Source organism: Mustela lutreola, chromosome 5 (assembly GCF_030435805.1).
Source record: "Mustela lutreola isolate mMusLut2 chromosome 5, mMusLut2.pri, whole genome shotgun sequence".
In the NCBI taxonomy this organism is placed as follows: Eukaryota; Metazoa; Chordata; class Mammalia; order Carnivora; family Mustelidae; genus Mustela; species Mustela lutreola.
Window position 1 is genome coordinate 119,409,771 of NC_081294.1, and position 18,843 is coordinate 119,428,613.

General features: G+C 39.6%; 1 protein-coding gene across 4 annotated transcripts in view; it reads right to left on the bottom strand.

Moving 5' to 3' along the window:
• Positions 1 to 18,843, bottom strand: part of KIAA0825 (KIAA0825 ortholog) — a 410,058-nt gene that overhangs the window by 240,567 nt on the left and 150,648 nt on the right. For all 4 annotated transcript variants that reach the window (XM_059175470.1, XM_059175467.1, XM_059175469.1 and 1 more), the window contains one exon: positions 6,714 to 6,853. In XM_059175470.1, coding sequence (XP_059031453.1) covers positions 6,714 to 6,853 — 140 coding nt within the window. The remainder of the gene's footprint in view (positions 1 to 6,713; positions 6,854 to 18,843) is intronic.

Sequence of the window (18,843 nt, forward strand, 5' to 3'; positions counted from 1 at the left end):
AGCAGAAAATAACTTGGGATATGGGTCAAGTGAAAGGTCCTTGGTATTAACAGTAGCTGCCTCTTTCCTCAAGACACTTCTCCAGGGACTTTGCTGTTATAAATACGCAGATCTAGGATGTACAACCTAGACCAGAATGTGCATGCTAAGCTGGAGGAAGCAGGACACAAAGCGTGGGACATATGAGCCACAGCCAGAGCACGACAGGCATTGCTCATGTCTCAGGGTCCCCACCTGGTAAGCAGGGGGAAGCCACTAAAGGGCTTTAGCAGGGGAGTGACAGTATCAGATCTGTATTTGAGTAAGATCAAGCTTTCTGATTGCTGTGAACTTCCTGATAAAATGGTTTATAAATATTCTTAAGTAAATTCTGTTTTTTCAAAAGTCAGGAATACAATGGCAAGACAGGCCACCTAGTCAAATTCGTTTGCCCTCTATAGCAACAGATACCTTTTTGGATAGCCTTGTCCTCACAACGTGGTCCAGGGATCAGTAGCAGCAGGGGCAGTATCACATGGGAGCTTGTGAGAAATGCAGAGTCTCAGGCCCCATCCTAAAACCTACTGAATCAGAATCTGCAGTTTTTGTTTTTTGTTCTTTTTGTTTGCTTGTTTTGTTTTTAAGATTTTATTTATTTATCTGGTGGAGAGAGAGTGCATGCAGGGGGAGCTGTAGGCCGAGGGAGAGGAAGAAGCAGGCTTGCCACTGAGCAGAGAGCCCAATTGCGGGTTCCATCTCAGGACCCCAGGATCATGACCTGAGCCCAAGGCAGGAGCTTAACCAAATGAGCCACTCCAGCATCCCAGAATCTGCAGTGTTAATAAGCTCCCCAGGTGATGCGTTTGCAGGTTAAAGGCAAGAAGCTTTGCTTTACATAATACTCTACCAGCAGCACACCCTCAAGGAGACTCAGCAGACCCTAGGTGGTAACTGATTCTGGGACTGTAAGAGTTCTTTGTAGCCCATCCATATTCTCAAGCTAGTTAGTCCATCGGCATTCTAGGACAGGATCCATGGTTTGAAAAGACTGGGACAAAAACAAACAAATAAGGTTCTACTGTTCCTAAAACGAATAGAGTACAAATCCAGTGAAGAAAAAAAAGATTTAACAAATCAGAGTACAGATGCCATCACCAGCAAAAGCAGCTTAGGACATCCATGTTAGATTCACTAAGGGTATCAAGAGGCAGCGTATTTTTACTTTTGGTCAATCTCCTTCAAGACAGAAAACACACACAGTATACAACAAAACACCAATTTTCTGCCATAACAACCCTCTCATTATCCAAAAGATCAGGAAAATATTAACTGTAAAATAACAGAATTTGAAAGGATTCATTCATTTTAAGCCAACCATCCCTTTTTAGTGGTAGCAGCTCTTTTTCTAGAGTTTTGTGTAGGTCTGCTTCTCGAATACCTTCAAGCACTTTGTTACACGGTTGAAAAGTATGAACAGTACTATCAGAATTATGCACTATACAGGTTCCTGACAGCTCCCAGGAATTGTGCAACTCTACAATTTGGGAAACTTCCTCTGGTTCTGCCTAGGTGCCGTACGGCATGGTGGGGAAAGCATAGCCTCCGGAAGCCAGCTGTCTGGATCAAAGCCTGCTTTGCCAGTCTCATGTCACTTGGTCAAGTGACTTAATTTCTCTGCGTCTCAGTTTCCTCACCTCTAAGATGGAGATGAAAAATGTTCCTACTACACAGAGTTGTCATGAGGATTCAGTGAATAAACACATTTAAAGCACTTAGAAAAGATGTCTGGAACATATTAAATATTATGTATTTGCTTGCTTGTTGTTATATTACAAGTGAAAATTGCCAAAAGCCAAGAAGTTTCACTGGGAATCATTCTTGGGGCAATGGGCAAAGGAAAGAATGTTAGTCACACTTCATTCAAGAGTCACTAACAGGAAAAGGCCACCTGTTAACAAATGGGGAATTGCCAAATATTTGTTCCTTTGATGCTGCATGTAAGAAACTGGTTTGGCCATGGGGTCTTAGTGAAGTAATTACTGAAACCATCACCCTAGTTTTTAAAGTCAATAATCCGAAATAGTATCTTAAAACTTCAAAATCTTCTGTAAACCTCTGTAATTGACAGTTTTTTTCCCCTCAAATTTAAGATGGCCTTTCTTAAAAATAAAACCAACAAACATTACCTTCTAATGCCAACTGACCTGTACCCAACAAATGTCAGAAACCAACCCCCATGTGAAATCAGTTTATTTTCATCAAGTTTTAGCAGTGTAATCACTCCTTCAAAATGCTATATATATTTTTTTAAAGGCTTTTTTATTCATTCATTTGAAAGAGACACAGAGAGAGCACACAGGCAGGGGGAAAGTTAGAGGGAAAAGGAGAAGCAGGCTTCCCACTCAGCCAGCCAGGAGCCCAATGTGGGGCTTGATCCAGGACCTGAGCTGAAGGCAGACACCCAACCATCTGAGCCACCCAGGTGCCCCAAAGTGCTACATATTTTTAAACAGGAGGAATATCCAGGGCAAAAACATGGTTTCACTTCCTAGAAGTTTGGAGCCTATGAAGCATATATTATAAATTAAAATTTAACCATTACTTTATTAAATTTTGCTATTTCCCCCCCTCAGTGAGGTTGCATCTCATACAAGATAATCATTTCCATTTGGATCTGCCAATTAAAAAAAAATAAATAGAAATTCTGATAAATCACTTTCGCAGAGCAAAACCAAAAGTTACAGACATAAGAGTGATTAACTGCATGTGTTTTAATCTTTATAATATATGGTTGTCTATCTAAAATATTTTATACCTCACAGATTTTAATAATTGCTCATTAGACAAGGAGAACTATTTTTTTAAATGTATAATGGAAATATGTACTAAAAATCTATTCTTTTTTCCTGAGCCAATTTAACAGTTCAGTTTTATCAATGAGACCAGAAAGGCCCTGTTTATAAAGGAAAACTCTCCCATGAAAAGTTGATAAAACTTAAAACATCTAATTCAACATATCTTATTTCAAAATTTTGTTTTTCTAAATTACCAAATGGTTCTGAAATACTCTGAGACTTCTAATCAAATGAAATGAAAAGTTACACAAAAAACTAGTACAATTATTTTTTATTATGTTCAGTTAGCCAGCATATAGTACATCATAAGATGGATTTATTTTTATATACATAACAATTTCCATCTTAGTCTAGTTAATAAGATTCCCTAAGTATATTGTTTCTAACTTAAAGTGACAAGATTTCCGCTGGAGCCTAGTAAGTCAATCAATTGATTAGTAAATTCTGTCACTTCATTCTTTTTCTTTTCTTTTTTTAAGATTTATTTATTTAGGGCGCCTGGGTGGCTCAGTGGGTTAAGCCGCTGCCTTCGGCTCAGGTCATGATCTCAGGGTCCTGGGATCGAGTCCCGCATCGGGCTCTCTGCTCAGCAGGGAGCCTGCTTCCTCCTCTCTCTCTCTCTGCCTGCTTCTCTGCCTACTTGTGATGTCTCTCTGTCAAAAAAATAAAATAAAAAATCTTTTAAAAAAATTTATTTATTTATTTATTTATTTATTTGACAGAGATCACAAGTAGGCAGAGAGGCAAGCAGAGAGAGAGGGGGAAGCAGGGTCCCTGCTGAGCAAAGAGCCCAATGCCGGGCTCCATCCCAGGGCCCTGGGATCATGACCTGAGCCGAAGGCAGAGGCTTAACCCACTGGGCCACCCAGGCACCCCCTGTCACTTCATTTGCAGTTGCTAACAAAATTCCTTATAAGACGATACTAGAACAGCTATGCAACCTTGATCAAACACCTAATGGCCTTTGAAAAAATGATAGATGTTTGAGCAAGTGGGACAAATACCCTTTCACACTCCATAAGAACCACAACTGAAGGTAACGTAATATAGGTAAACTTGTATTACTGAAAGTTTCTCAAAAACCACATTATGTTATACATATCAGAAGGTGGATGTAGTATTTTTGGCAAGTAAAGGTGGCATACATTTGTAAGAAACATGGTTAGATATTCACAACTACGATTGCTATGTGTGGTTGCCAAATCAGCGTAGTCAAAGGTTTGGTCGCAATTGATTTTCCAGGCCGCTCTACAAAACTCTATCAATAGGAGATCATTTCCCTGCTGGGACCATGGCTGTGAGTTTTACCGATGATATTAGGTAACTCTTCAGCCATGTCAGATACTATCCACGTCAGCCACCTTGCCTGAAAGCCCAGAATACGAAGTTTAAGGAAAACTTTGTATTTTCTATTCTAACTGAGCATTGCTTGCCCAATGCTGTTAAATACACATGCTTTGGGATGTCATGGTTAATTCAACCTTGAGAGTGGGCAGATAACAGTTCTTCCAGATACCTCTAGTCCAACCCACAGTTTAATTTGCTGAATATTTGTATAGGAAGGGCAGGGGACAGAAAGTTCTGGCTGGGTTCAGAATCCATGTTTACCCACCATTTATCAGCTTTGTGAGTCTCTGGGCAAGTAACATTACCTTAAACTCTAATGTCATTATTTTTAACATGAGGAAAACAATACTAAACACTTATTAGGTTATAAGAATCCAATGTTGGGGTGCCTTCGTGGCTCAGTCAATTGAACATCTGCCTCTTGATTTTGGCTCAGGTCGTGAACTCAGGGCTGTGAGATCAAGCCCTGGGAGGGACTCTGCCCTGGGCATGGAGCCTGTGTGAGAGTCTCTCTCTCCCTTGGCATCTCTTCCCCCTGCTCATGCTCAGAGGTACACACATGCATGTTCTCTCTCTCAGAATAAATAAATTTTTTTAAAAAAGAGAAAAAAAGAATCAAATTTGAAGTGCTTAGTGCAGCGCCTGATGCCTAATAAGCAAACAATGAAAGTTGGCTACTCAAGGAAGTGATTTCCCTTATGGCAGATTTCTCTTTAAGAGAGTGGCCTTAGAGTCTGAAGTTAAAGAAATTGCTTTCAGGTCGACTTTGCGAGATTTGGGGCCCAAACACTACTGTGTGGTGGCTAAGGGAATAAAGTCAGATTGAGGATTTGGGAGAGGAGTCAGCTCTGGACTTCTCCTTGGAACACAGTGAGATGAGAAGCTGTAGTGATCGTTGGCACCACAAGATTGGATGAATTTGAGAGCACCTAGGAATAAGCAATATTCTCACAAGGGGCTCAGCAGTAAAGCACCTCCCCTAAGTGGCTTCTGGGTAGCAAGCGTCAAGGTCAATGGGAGAGAATATGAGGAACTGGCTGTGGGCAGATCTGAGAAACCAAAAATTTCCAGAAATGACAAGAGCCATCTGGACAGGGGTATGCTATAAGCCTCATTTGTATACTGAAGGCTGATAGGGCCTGGTGACATTTGCCTCATTTATATGCATATATAATAACACTATAAGGCAGCATATCATAAAGGCAAATAAGCAGCCAAGGTAATAAAGGAGTTTGGGAGAGGAAGAGATCAGTGTGAGCCAGAGCGTTCAAAGATCTGGAACATTGACTGGTCCTTGGATACTGGTAAAGACTGGGTTGTCTATGGAGGGTCTTTCTAGTAGGAAAAATGGTTGAGCCAAGGATGGAGGGAGCATGTGCACAGGACATTGGAAACGATGGCTGAAATGAACATGCTTATGTGTATGTGTGTCTATGTGCACGCATGCAAGTGAATAGCGGGGGTGGGACGGGGAGGAAGTTAACAAAACTAGTTGAGGGTCACATTTGAATGGCAGAAGGATGGAAATTTGGTCCTGCGGGGTACAGAGAGCTAGGAAAAAAAAAGATTGTGAGGTGGGAAACCGATAGTGAAGCTAGTGATTGATAAAGTTAATCTGGCCTCCCATGTGGTATAGAATAGGAGAAATGTGTAGGGGTGTGTGAAAATGGTTAGAAAACTCTTCATAGATATATCAGGAGAGCAGAGGAATATAATTAGATTGGCATAACTTTTACTTACCATCCTCTAAAATAGCACTTACTGAGGAAAAAAAAAGTCTAATTAAGAGAAACATGGTCTTCTATTACTCTTCAGTTTCCATTCATACTTTTTTTTTTAAAGATTTTATTTATTTATTTGTTAGAGAGAAAGAGAGTGTGAGCACAGGCAGACAGAGTGGTAGGCAGAGGCAGAGGGAGAAGCAGTCTCCCCGCTGAGCAAGGAGCCCGATCTGGGACTCAATCCCAGGACACTGGGATCATGACCTGAGCAGAGGGCAGCCGCTTAACCAACTGAGCCACCCAGGCGTCCCTCCATTCATACTTTTCCCATGATTACTTCTCCGTATCCCAGTGGACATGGCTGTAAGCCACAGTTTGCTTGTTCATAAATTAAGTAAGCCCTCTTCATGGTCTACTGAAATTTCTAGCATAGTTCTAATGATCTGTCTCTGAATCTCTCTCTCGTAGATCTGGTTGAGACTTCTGTTTTGGACATACAACTATGTTTGCATAATTTTCTTCAGTATTTCAAACCCCAGGTATTAATATACTCCTAGGTAATGATAGTTTTGATAGACTAGCACCACGAAAAACACATTATGTTCCCTCATTCGGAGGTCGTGAAAAAAAATCCTTTGAGTAGATGTACAAAATGATCTAGTATTTCCTTTGCTGCAAACCCCACTGACAGTGGATCTAATGAAGTTGGCTTATATCCCTCTGCCAATGTCCAAGTAGGACAAAAAAAATTCATTCAGCTTGAGCAATGACTGGGTTTTCTGAGGATATTCTCATAATTACAAATACTCACTTGAGCTCTTCAGCAGGATTCTCAGTAAAAGACCATCGTCATGCAGTAGGGTTTCTAGAAGCAGGTTCCAATTACAACCTGGCTGGGATAAGAGCAGTTTCAATCGACCCTCGGCTGTTAGTCCTCCAGATGATGGAGTCCTTTCAAAATGCAAGATAAAGATAGAGTAATGAAGTTAATTTATCTATGAAATTAATAGCCTTAAAGTACAAATGTAATGCTAACTCCTTTAAATGTCAATTCCTCCCAGATTACTCTGAAAATGCTTTCATGCTTGCTTACTTTAGGATTGCTCTGGGAAGGAATTACATTTAATCTCAACTAGCTAAAAGCAAATTAACGTTTGGTAGCCTGCCAAATTTAAAACTGATACAAAATAACCATGCCTATATTTCACAAGACTGTGTCTGGTTTTGTTTCATGGAGCAAATTAAAATTATTTATGCATTTATTTTAAATTCATTTATTTGTTCATTTACCAAATACACAAGTACCTACTATGTACTATTAACTCCTTTCATTATTCATGGAAAGAAATTTACGGTGGGTTTCAGAACTTTGTAATTTGCCATGTATTGTGATTGCTGATAAAACTAAAAGAATTGAAAGCTTCTGTCAAGGGTCAACCATAATCTAATTATTTAATACATAAAGCCTTAAATCAACATGCAATTATCAGAGCCACTTTAACAGTCACACTGCTACCTACTTGGGTAATCACTTCATCAAAGAGAAATAATTCCAAGGCAAATAAGCTTCTACTTGGGAAATGATCATCAGTGTTGAGTAGAAAATCAAATCAGATCTCCACATTACTACATTAATTTACCAATGAGTTGGCAAGAGATAAGAAAGTAAAAGTAGAAACTGAAAACTGATAACATTATTTGCTTTTTCCTTTTAAGATCTCAAAGTTTAGATTGGCTAAAGATCACAATACCCAAAATGAGCTTACAACCACCACAACAGAAAAGGCAGGAAATGATGGAACTCAATCTGGTTTGCGACCATAAGGGTTGTGGGAATAAGGTGGTGCTGGGAAGAAATGATGTGACTCAAATGGAAAGGTGTGAATGAGAACACCATATGCTTAGGAGAGGAAAGAAGCAGAACAAAGGGTATCGCTGAGAGAGGGGATTTGCAGCATAATTTCCAGATAACATTTATTGAGTGATGAACCATCTAATTATCAGCATAGTCTAGCCAGTGGTTTTCAAAATTTGGGCCCTGGACCAGCAGCATCAGCATCACTTGAGAAACTTTTAAAAATGCAAATTCCCAGGCCTCATCCCAGAAATATGTTTGTGTGTGTCTGTGTTTCAGAAATTTGTGTGCTAATAAGCCCCCTTTAAAAGACTCTGATGCCCACTCAGGTTTGAGAACCACTGCGGTGGGCAGTGCTTCTTGGAGCATAGGCAGTAGGGACAGACCTAGTTGATATCATTTCTCTTTCCTCTGTGCCCAGACAGATTCACCTTGGCTGCCACCCACCCATTGAACTCCCTACAATCCTTTACTTATCTTAATCCTACCCATCCTTCAATTTGCAGCAAAAATATCACTTTCCCTGTGTAGTCATCACTTACAATTTCTTTTTTTTTTTTTTTAAGGATTTTGCTTATTTATTTGTCAGAGAGAGAGAGGAAAAAAAAAAACAAACAAGCAGGCAGAGTGGTAGGCAGAGGCAGAGAGAGAAGCAGGCTCCCCGCTGAGCAAGGAGCCCGATGTGGGACTCGATCCCAGGATGCTGGGATCATGACCTGAGCCGAAGGCAGCGGCTTAACCAACTGAGCCACCCAGGCGTACCCGTCACTAAAAATTTCTCTGCATAGGAGTTTCATTTTGAATTAAAGCACCTATGACAATTATACACATTTTAGCACTTTATTATTCCATCAGTTAAAGCTTTATCTGTCTACTTTAGAGTCAAGCTTTGTCAGGACACTTGATTTATACCCCAAATCTCCTCCTGGCAAACTAAGCACATTTAAGGGCTCTGTAAATGTTAGCTGATTGACTCATATGATCACAGATGGGTAGGCAAACTCTTAAAAAAAAAAAAGAAAAAAAGAGGATACTTTATCAAAAGGCTGATTTAAGCAAAAGCGCGAGGATCTGAAGATACAAAGTGAAATTTCAAAGCACCTCCCGTTGGTTTGGCTTGGCTTGGCTTGGCTTGGCATAGGTACATCTCACAACGTGATGATGCTCAAAATCTTTCAGCCTCACATGAACTTTGGACCAATTCAAACTTCCCAAGTGAGAATGCCTGATAACATAACTGAAAACAGAGAAACTCCTGGGAGATTGGTGGGTCAGTGTGCGGTAGGCCAGCTCCTTAACTGAGTGGGTGGTGAAGAGAGAAGCAACGAGTTAAAACTTAATTCTCATGCCAGAGGAATCAAGTCCATCCCTTGAGGAGTTCTGAATGACTTTGGGTACTCCCAGACTGGTTGGCTCTTGCAGACATTCCCAACACAGTGCCAAAGGGAGGCTCCGCCCTTTGGACTGAAACACTGAGGCAAATCCTCACAACGGCTGTGCCTAATCCCAACCTAAACCCCAAGTGCTGACTTCTAGGAACTTGCTTGGGGTTCCAAAGACGAAAAGCAGTTAGTTGATAGTAAGTTGGGACGCCTGGGTGGCTCAGTTGGTTAAGCAGCTGCCTTCAGCTCAGGTCATGATCCCAGTGTCCTGGGATCGAGTCCCACATCGGGCTTCTTGCTCAGCAGTGAGCCTGCTTCTCCCTCTGCCTCTGCCTGCCATTCTGTCTGCCTGTGCTCGCTCCTCCCCCCCCCCCTCTGATAAATAAATAAAATCTTAAAAAAAAAAAATTTAAAAGCAACTTAACTTTTAAACATTTCCTACCTATATCTTTTGCTTGAGTCGTGGCTGATTTCAGGATGCATTTAATAAACTGAAAGATCCAGTTTGGTGGAGTGTAGGAAAGAAGGGAGGGGTTATTGAGAGACAATTTGAAGAAGGTGACAGGAGCCAGATCGTGGAGGGCCTCATTAGCCAAAGTGGGAATTTGGGATCAGTCGAAGAGTTTAAGGGAGATGGGTTTCCTGATCTGGCTACAGTGTGGAGAGTGGATTGAAGCGGGTGAGTGTATTTGCTCTGCCCTTTAGACATGTAATAAAACAAAATAATCTGAAGGTCATTTCATACCACCACATCTGAATACCTGGTTATAAATAAAACCTCTCATTTTCCAGATGGGAAGCTGTTTGTTAAAATGTACCTCCATTCTTGGATCTTTCAACTTATCACAGATTTTGAAATGTACAGTAGAATGACTCACTATGAGGAAAAATAAAATATTACAAACATTCCTCAATCACTAAGCTCCGAGTAATAAATGCATTGAGGAGTCTGTGTTAGGCATATGGAGAAGCATATGTTCCCTCATCCTTTGAGCTGGTAGAGCTGTGAAAGTGAGATTAGCCTCACAAAAAAAATGACAGAAAGGGAAATTTTATACATATATATTTTTATATGTATGTTTCAAATATGTACATGATGAATTCCACTATAATACAAAAAAGAGAACAAAAATTTATAAATCCACTGGAACTCATAAAGCTTGTATTGGGAGACAGAATGAATTTATGCCTGGGTTTTATTAGGCTTATATTCTAATAAGTGCTACATTTCTGGGGCATGAATTAGCCTAAAGAATTTTTCAAGTCCTGGGAGTAAGAAATGATATAATAATAGAGTTCAATCATTGCTGGTTATGAAACTAACAAATTATTTTTATAGACTCATCATGCAAAATTTGAGCTGTATTTGGGTGTGTTTATTTTATGGAAACTTATCAGGTAGTTCGTTTGCAATTACTGCAATTTTTTAGTGTGAAACTATACTGCAATAGAAAGTTAAAAAAAGAAAAATCTTAGCTCTATCAGTATACACCAGCCTGACTTCCAATCATAGCTGTGCATGAGGTGTAGGGCAAGAGAAGTCTCTGTAATATGTTCAGGCTGCATGACCATGGGATTTACTGATCCCACCATATTTGTTTCATGCAGATGCTGTCAGACTGAAAAAACACTGGAATGGGCTCTAAAATGCACAGCTTGAGGATAATACCCAATAATGTTTAGGAACTGTTCTTCAGAATCTAATATTTACTTTGAACCAATAGCCATTTATATAGTACTATGTCCCTAACAGATAAACTACATGAGTCTGGGTGTGAAGAGCGAAAGTACCAAGGGGCCCCTCTCACCAGCGCTCCTGATGATCCTTTGGGGGAATGTGTGTTTTCTATTCCCTAACTCCCCATAGGTCATATAGGAGTAGAGGTCCTGGTTTCCACTGTGGGGTGAGTTGGAGTATGCATACCTCTATCAGGGTACCACAAGAATTCCACTAAACTTGTAATATTACACCTGCCATCTGGTCATTTGTGGATTACGATGCCAGCAGTCTAGCAGGGGGAGAAAGGAGTTACTCTACTGATAAGAGTAATGTACTCTAATTAACACTGAGGAATTGGGAGTTGCTACTGCATAAAGGGAGCAGGGAAGTGTACGTCTGTGACCAGGGCATCTCTTGATGCCCTCATGTAATAACCACAAACAGGCTACAGAAGTAACAACATTCTGATAATGGAATGGTAGTCAGGGGTTCAATCCTTCATGGACGAACATCTCAGTGACTCCATTGAGCAAGTAAGGTAAATCCTCAGATGCGATGGTCAAGGGTAAGGGGAAGATGAAATAAGTGGTAGAGGGATGATTATCCCTTGCAGACTCAGGAATAATTGCATTAGAGGATACTCTAGCTTATCCCATGAGCTCCATGACAATAATACTTTCTTTAAGAGACATCTTGACCAACCATCACCTTGAAGAAGCAATGATAAGACTCAGAGAACTTAACATGGGTAATGAGTGGATTTCAGTAGTGTAAAGGGTACACCAAAGCAGATGTTGTCAATGTCCCCACGTTCTCTTGCCCTTACCAACCACCCAGTTGACGTGGCCTGAATTCCTCTGCCTTCTGGCAAGACAAGTCGGAACTGCCAGTGAATTCACAGTCCTAGAGCAGCCTTCGACTTCAACTGATGGGAGTTGCCATGTTAATACCTCCGCATCCTTGCTCCCTTGGTGGGATAACTCTCATATATATGCCTTTCATATATATGCCCAAGAATTTCCCCAGAAGGTTTAAGTTCTGGTTATTCCCTCAGTAGTTGGCTTGATTAAATGAAACTTTATTTGCTGTCTTTCTTCCTTGTCTCACTTACCCACTCTCCTTCCAGTGTTCCCTCTACTTAGAAAAAAACTACTTTCACTTAAATCTTTGTCCCAGGGTCTGCTTTTTGGGGAGATCTAAAATAAGGCACGCATAGAGACACTTTGTATTCATCTCAGTCTTTGTTTCAGGAATACTGAGAAACTAGTCAATGGTCATTTAGCTAATAATTATGGCTACTGGACTTTGAATCCAGGTCTTTCTGACTTTAAAACCTAAGCTTATTCCTCTACTCCATGACGCTTGCCATTGAACCTGGTTGATATTTGGTAGGTAAGCTGTATTTTCCAGCACTGAGTATGTTTGGCTGTGTTCAACCTCCTGATTGAGGATACCATCTTTTTGACCCAAAATCAAGTTTGTGGTCTCAAGGCTGATTCTCAAATTGGAGCCATGCTATTCAAGGGATCTAGGGACTGATTTCAACCAGATGGTTCCTGTCATGGATTACGGGGCCAAATTTATAACAGAGACCATAAGTTACATGATTCAGAGAACAAAGGCAAGGGCACGACTAAAGAGAAACTGAGAGTAAAAGACTTAAAGTGAGAAAACAAAAGAAGAGGAGAAGCCCTGTGTTGCTGCACTGATCCAAAACCGATCCCTCACAATTTTCCTAGGAAAGTAAGTAAATACAAACAGTTAAAGCAATTTTGTCATCTTTCTCTAGGAAAATAACTTAAATACTTTTGAGGAGGAAAAAGCAACACCAAATATTTTTCTGCATCACATTAACCAAGAGTATACAGATTATATGTAGTAATAGCACTGAAAATGTTTGTACATATTTTATCTCGATAATGGGTGTAGGCAACTCGCTATGATCTTTATAATTACAGGTGATTCAATAAACAGAAATCAGACAAGGTTCACCTGTACACTTGCATAGAGGATTTGCCTTCATTTTTAATAACACTGTGGTCTATCAGATTATAATAGATTGATACTTTTATTTTTTTAAAGATTTATTTATTTGACAGACGGAGATCACAAGTAGGCAGAGAAGCAGGCAGAGAGAGAAGAGGAAGCAGACTCTCCAATGAGCAGAGGGCCCAATGCAGGGCTGGGATCACGACCCGAGCTGAAGGAAGAGGCCCCAACGCAATGAGCCACCCAGGCGCCCCGAGATTGATACTCTTAAAGGGTCCCTTTTTTTAGAGTTGGTTGTATCTACACTTTCTGGTGTACAACTTAGGGGGTAGATGCTCAAACTATGAGCAGTGGTGTTATTTCCTAATTTTAGCAAAATTAAACTTTTACATGGGATGATTCCATTTCCGCCAAATCACCCAAAGATATTGGTACCTAAACTCATGGCCCTAACTCTACACTTTAATGTTACACAGGTTAGCATATCCTATTTCTAAAAATGTATAAAGTCAAATTTTAATTTTTAAAATATTACATATCCACCATCCCTTTCAGACTCCCCCTCAAGTGCTAATCTAGCACCTGAATCACTGAGATACTGGACTCAGTGATCACAGAGTCATCCCTTTTGAGGAACAGAAGTTAGCTCTCTGGAGCCTTTAACTATTGTTGGTTCCTGTCTACCAGATAATAAACACCTGTTACAGAGAGTTCAAGACAGGTCTCCCCTGGCATCATGTTTCAGATAAGTGAAGCTCAGTGAGAAAGTGGTTCAAGATTCCATCTACTTAATCACACTTATGGGGAGTCCATTGAATATGTCAGGGTAACTGATAAAATCTGCCACTTTCTGAAACATATAGCTCTTTACTAACACAGCAGTACTGAATGACTATTGAGTGAGTACTTATGTGATGAGGCACATTAGCTCATTTAATTAATCCTCATGACTCTGGTAGGACAGTATCTCAAAAGCTAAGGAAGGAAGATGTTTCAAGACAGAAGAAGTAAAGAATGGTATTGCAAGTTGTGTGCAAGTACATCTGTAAGATTGTATTGTATATGTACATGTTTTAACTTTTTCACCAAAATATAAACCATTTCATTTACAGGGAAACTGAAGTTCATGTAGGTTAACAAAATTTCCAAGTTTGCAAAACTACACAAGCCTACACATCATGTCTGTGTAATGTGGAAACCCATAGTTTTCTGTTATCTCATTGCTGCCTCCAGTATTATATTCTTTTTTTTAATATAATATCTTTAAACCATAATAGAAAAGGGAAAATATGAATAAATATCTAGTTATATCAAGTATCTAGTTCATCTGACATTTTAACTTTTTTTAAATAACTGACCTACAGATATGTGACTTTCTAAAATTCTCTTTTTAAGGTTTGATTTATTTATTTTAGAGGGAGAGAGAGTGGGTGAGTGAGCAGAGGGAGGGGCAGAGGAGCAGGAAGAGGGAAGGAACCTCGAGCAGCATGGAGCAGACTCCATGCCGAGCATGCAGTCAGACACTGGGGCTCAATCTCACCACCCTGAGAGCATGACTTGAGCTGAAACCAAAAGTCAGACGCTTAACCAGCTGAGCCATCCGGGTGTCCCTCTAAAAATCTTTTAAATAATCCAGCTGCGTGTCCACCTCCACTCTGGAACAACCACTTAAGAGCTTTGGTATTAAAAGGCTCTCATTTCTTCTCCCCTGACTGTTGGCTCTGTGTTAAAGCTCGGCACCTCATCAGAGTACTTCTCCTCAGTCCTGTGGAACAGCCTATCAGCGCAGCTGAGAAACCAAAACTCTTTTTCATCTTCCTCCCCAGATGTTTTATCCTAAGGATACTAGAAGCCACCTTCTCAACAAGACCATGCTTCCTCTGCCTGAACTTTACCATTCAGATCAAATGTTTGAAAAGATAAATGTACCATTTAATATGGCAATATCTAAAACAATAGTACAATAATTCATGTGTTCCTTCATCCACTCATTCATTCAACTACTAATTTTTGGCTAATTTGTATGTCCTAGGCCATGAATACACAACAGTAAGTAAAAAAAGTCACTGTTATTACAGAATTTAGTGGAAAATACATATATAGTTTACATGACCATATAAATAAAGATTAAATTACAACCATAAACACTCACTGAAGGAAAAGCAAAAGATGCTATTAGAAGATGCGGTAAGAAGTGAACCCATTTTTTGGTTGATGAAAAGCTGCTCTACAGAAGTCACACTGGAGCTGGGATATGAAGAGAAGTTGGCATTCACTAGGTGAAAGAGAATGAAAACATTTGGGGGTAAGGGAAAAGCATGTGTAAAAACTCCGTGGCAGAAAGGAACATGGCAGAGCAAGGAATGCTAAAAAGGCTAATGTGTATGTAGAGCAGACTGACAGGATGGTGTGGTATCAGAAGAGGTTGCACAGGTGGGTAAACCACATCTCTGTAGGTCTTACAGGATGCTGAACATTTTGTTTATATTAAGGGACAAAGGAGAATTCATGGAAGGTTTTTAAGCCATATACATGAAATGATAAAATTTAACTTTTAAAATAGATTTGGCTTTGAGATATCTCTGGCTGCATTTCAGAAAACATTGGGAATGGGAGTCAACATATGTATGGGAAGAAAACTAAGAGGTCATTATAGTGCTGAGGAGAAAGACAATTATTTGGACTAAGGCGAAGGTGGTACCATGGATAGCAAATTGTAGGAGTTAAAATTAATAAGACTTAGCAATGGACTGCATATGGCAGGAGAGAAAGAGGGAGATATTCAGGTTGCCTCCGATGTCTCTGGCTTTTACAACTGCATGAAGGTACCATTAGTCCCACTAGGGAATAATAGAGGAGGATGAGTTTGAAGGGGAGTATCCTAAGTCCTTTTGGTTGTGTTGAGTTTGAGGTGTCTTTGTGATCTCCAGGTGTAAACCTCAGGAAGGCATTCATGTGTGGTTGGCACCCATGGATATATAGGTCTGCAGTCCCAGGAGAGGTAAAAATTAGAGATTCTAATTTGGGGAGTCATAGGGAGTACATAAAGTCATAGGCAAGTTTCATTTCCTCTGTAAAAATTCTGTGACAGACACTAAAGATGTTTAAGATTTAATAGCCAGGTCTAAGGAGATGAACGGGCAAAGGAAACAGAGAAACAGCAACAGAAAAGGAAGAAGAAGATTGGGACACTATGTCAGGAGGGAATCAAGAGTGTGTCTCAAGATGGGGGAAATAGACAATGGTATTATACGCTGTTGTCAAGTATGTCACTAAGACTATATTGCTTACCAGTATGTAACTGAGGAAGGGGCTTAGTCTCCAACTTCATTGCTTACCTCTTTCCTCACCATTAACACCTAGCACAGTGCCTTACTTAGAGAAAAGAATTTAAATGAGTTCATAGAGAAAATGGGTATACATCTCTTGGTGAACGGGATAAAAGGAAAGACCCACAGAGCATATATAATATAATGTAGCTAAAAGTAGCTTAATATATTTGGGGAGGGAAAATGTATATAAATCTAAACAGGATTACATTGAATAAAACTAAGTAGAAACAAAAGCAGAGTAGAAAGACATATCTACAGCTCAGAATGGACTGGCCACGAATCAAAACATCATGTTGTCATCATAAAAAAAAAAATGAGCAGTTTAAAAGGAATGGGCTGTTTACTCACACTGATTATGCTACTTGGTTTCAGTGTGCAGTTATGACCTACTTAGGGAAGGAAGATGGGAAAAATATTAGGAAATATTTAAAGAACCACAAGAAGATCAAAGTTTGGAAAAATAATAAAAGAGCATTATAATGTAACCGTATAATTGACTAAGATAGTATTTTTCCTTGAACATTCATATGAAAGCACAGTATGGTGTCATAGTATTAACCTTGAGATTAATATATCCTCCACATGCGTTAGTTTAATCTAGTATGAAACTGATTACCCTTTCTAAATCAATTCACATTGTTAGCCTATACCAGTGCTTGGGATAATGAATACAGTACATTTTACTTACTGCTTTGAAAAGACATTTATTTTCCCTAAAGCAAACTCTTCTAAACTCTAGTCCAGCGGTAAAAATTCTATTTTTACCAATTTATATACTTCATAGGTTTTTACTAGCAATCCTACAGACAAATTTATGGGTCATACAACTGTGTATACATTCGTGATTCTTAATTTAAGTCTTAACTTCATGTCCTCTTCCTTGCTGTTTCTTCCTTCTCATCTACTTTTAATTCATCATCTTAATATTTTTTTAACACTTGTTAAAGGCCACAGTAAATCCTTTCTAAAACAATGCACAGGTGCAAATAAATAAGCAAGTAGGTGAATAAATGACCAAGATCTTTCATAACATTAGATATTTCACTCATCTCTCCTCTCAACCACACCTTTTCCAAAAGAGAAAAGCTTTATATATTTTTAGTTTGTCATTATCCGGCCCATGTATTTCTCTGAACAGTTCATTTTAGTTGCTAAAGCGAGGAAGGGAGTTTTGAGGTAAAATTTGGGGTTCATGAACACATAGAAACAGCAGATACTATGTGAGGGAAATGGATGGAGAGGTGGGGATTTTTACGGTCACACGGCAGTGGTCCAGGTGCAGTTCACACTGCAAATGTTTCACAAATGCAAATCAATACCTTGAGTTATCTGAAATTACTTTTATTGCTACCCTGGTTTCCTCTGACTCTACCACTGTTCTGAGAGTGTTAGATCTTAAGTCACATGGATCATGTCTTTCTAGCATATTCAATGGACCTGTCAGAGAATAATTACCAGAAAGTACTGCCTTCAGGGGAGGGGAGCTCATCCTCTGCCTTCCATGGGGAATTTTGAGAAGTAAAAAAGAGAACCAAAGGTATTTCAGGAGAGAAAACTTCATAAATCAAGATCTCAAGCTGAGACTCAAAATAACAACAGTGATAAGTACGGAGTAACTGTGTCTTAAGAGATAAGAAAGGAGACTAACAATGGGAGTAGAGAACGCTGTTGGGTACTCCAGGTAGTTAAGTCAGCCAGTGTGGGCCACGCAGAAGCTACACCAAATTCTTGAGCAGTGATATAATTAAAACAGTGTCTGAAACATGTTAAATAATAGGAAAATGGACTAGGGTTGTTGTAATGGGTTGGGGAGAAAGGATGGTTCTAAGAGAACTGTCAAGAAAGAATCAACTGAACATGCTAATACACTAGGAACAGGCAAAGTAGAGATCAATATGGAAACTATCATCAAGATTCTATCTGGAAGTGTTTAAGAAGGATGACACTCTTGCTACAAAAGACACTATGCATGGGGGACAAGAGAAGAGTAGAAGGAAAGATCAGCTGAGGACATCATAATAGATTTCCAGTAACAACAGTGGGTCATTCAAAAATATGAGCAGCTGGACATACAGTGTGGGGATAAAGGCAGGTGCTCAGAGCTGGAGATGTGAAGCTAGAAATCATCTGCATAGAGGCTAGAGGGTAAGCCATGTGAACAAAGAGCAAAAAAAAAAAAAAAAAAAAAAAGGGGGTTTCTTTCTGCTTTGAAAAACTTTTAATACTGGTGGTCCCGACTTATAATGGATGGTTCTACTTATGATTTTTCAGCTTTATGATGGTGTGAAAGCGATATTCATTCAGTCCAAACCACACCTCAAATTTTGAGATTTTGACCTCTTTCCAGGCTATGATATGCTGTCCAATACTCTCATGATGGCCGGATGGTGGCAATGAGCTACAGCTCTGGCACAAAGGGATCACAAGGGTAGACAACCCAAACCCTTACAACCACTCTGTACCCATACAGTCATTATGCTATTCACTTCCAGTATAGTAGTCAAGATATTACAGGAGACATGTAGCACTTAATTACAAAATAAGTTTTGTGTTAGATGATTTTCCCCAACTGTAGGCTAATGTGAGTGTTTGGAGTGCATTTAAGGTAGGTGAGGCTAATAAGCTATGTTTGCTAAGTTAGGTGCATCAAATGCGTTTTTAAC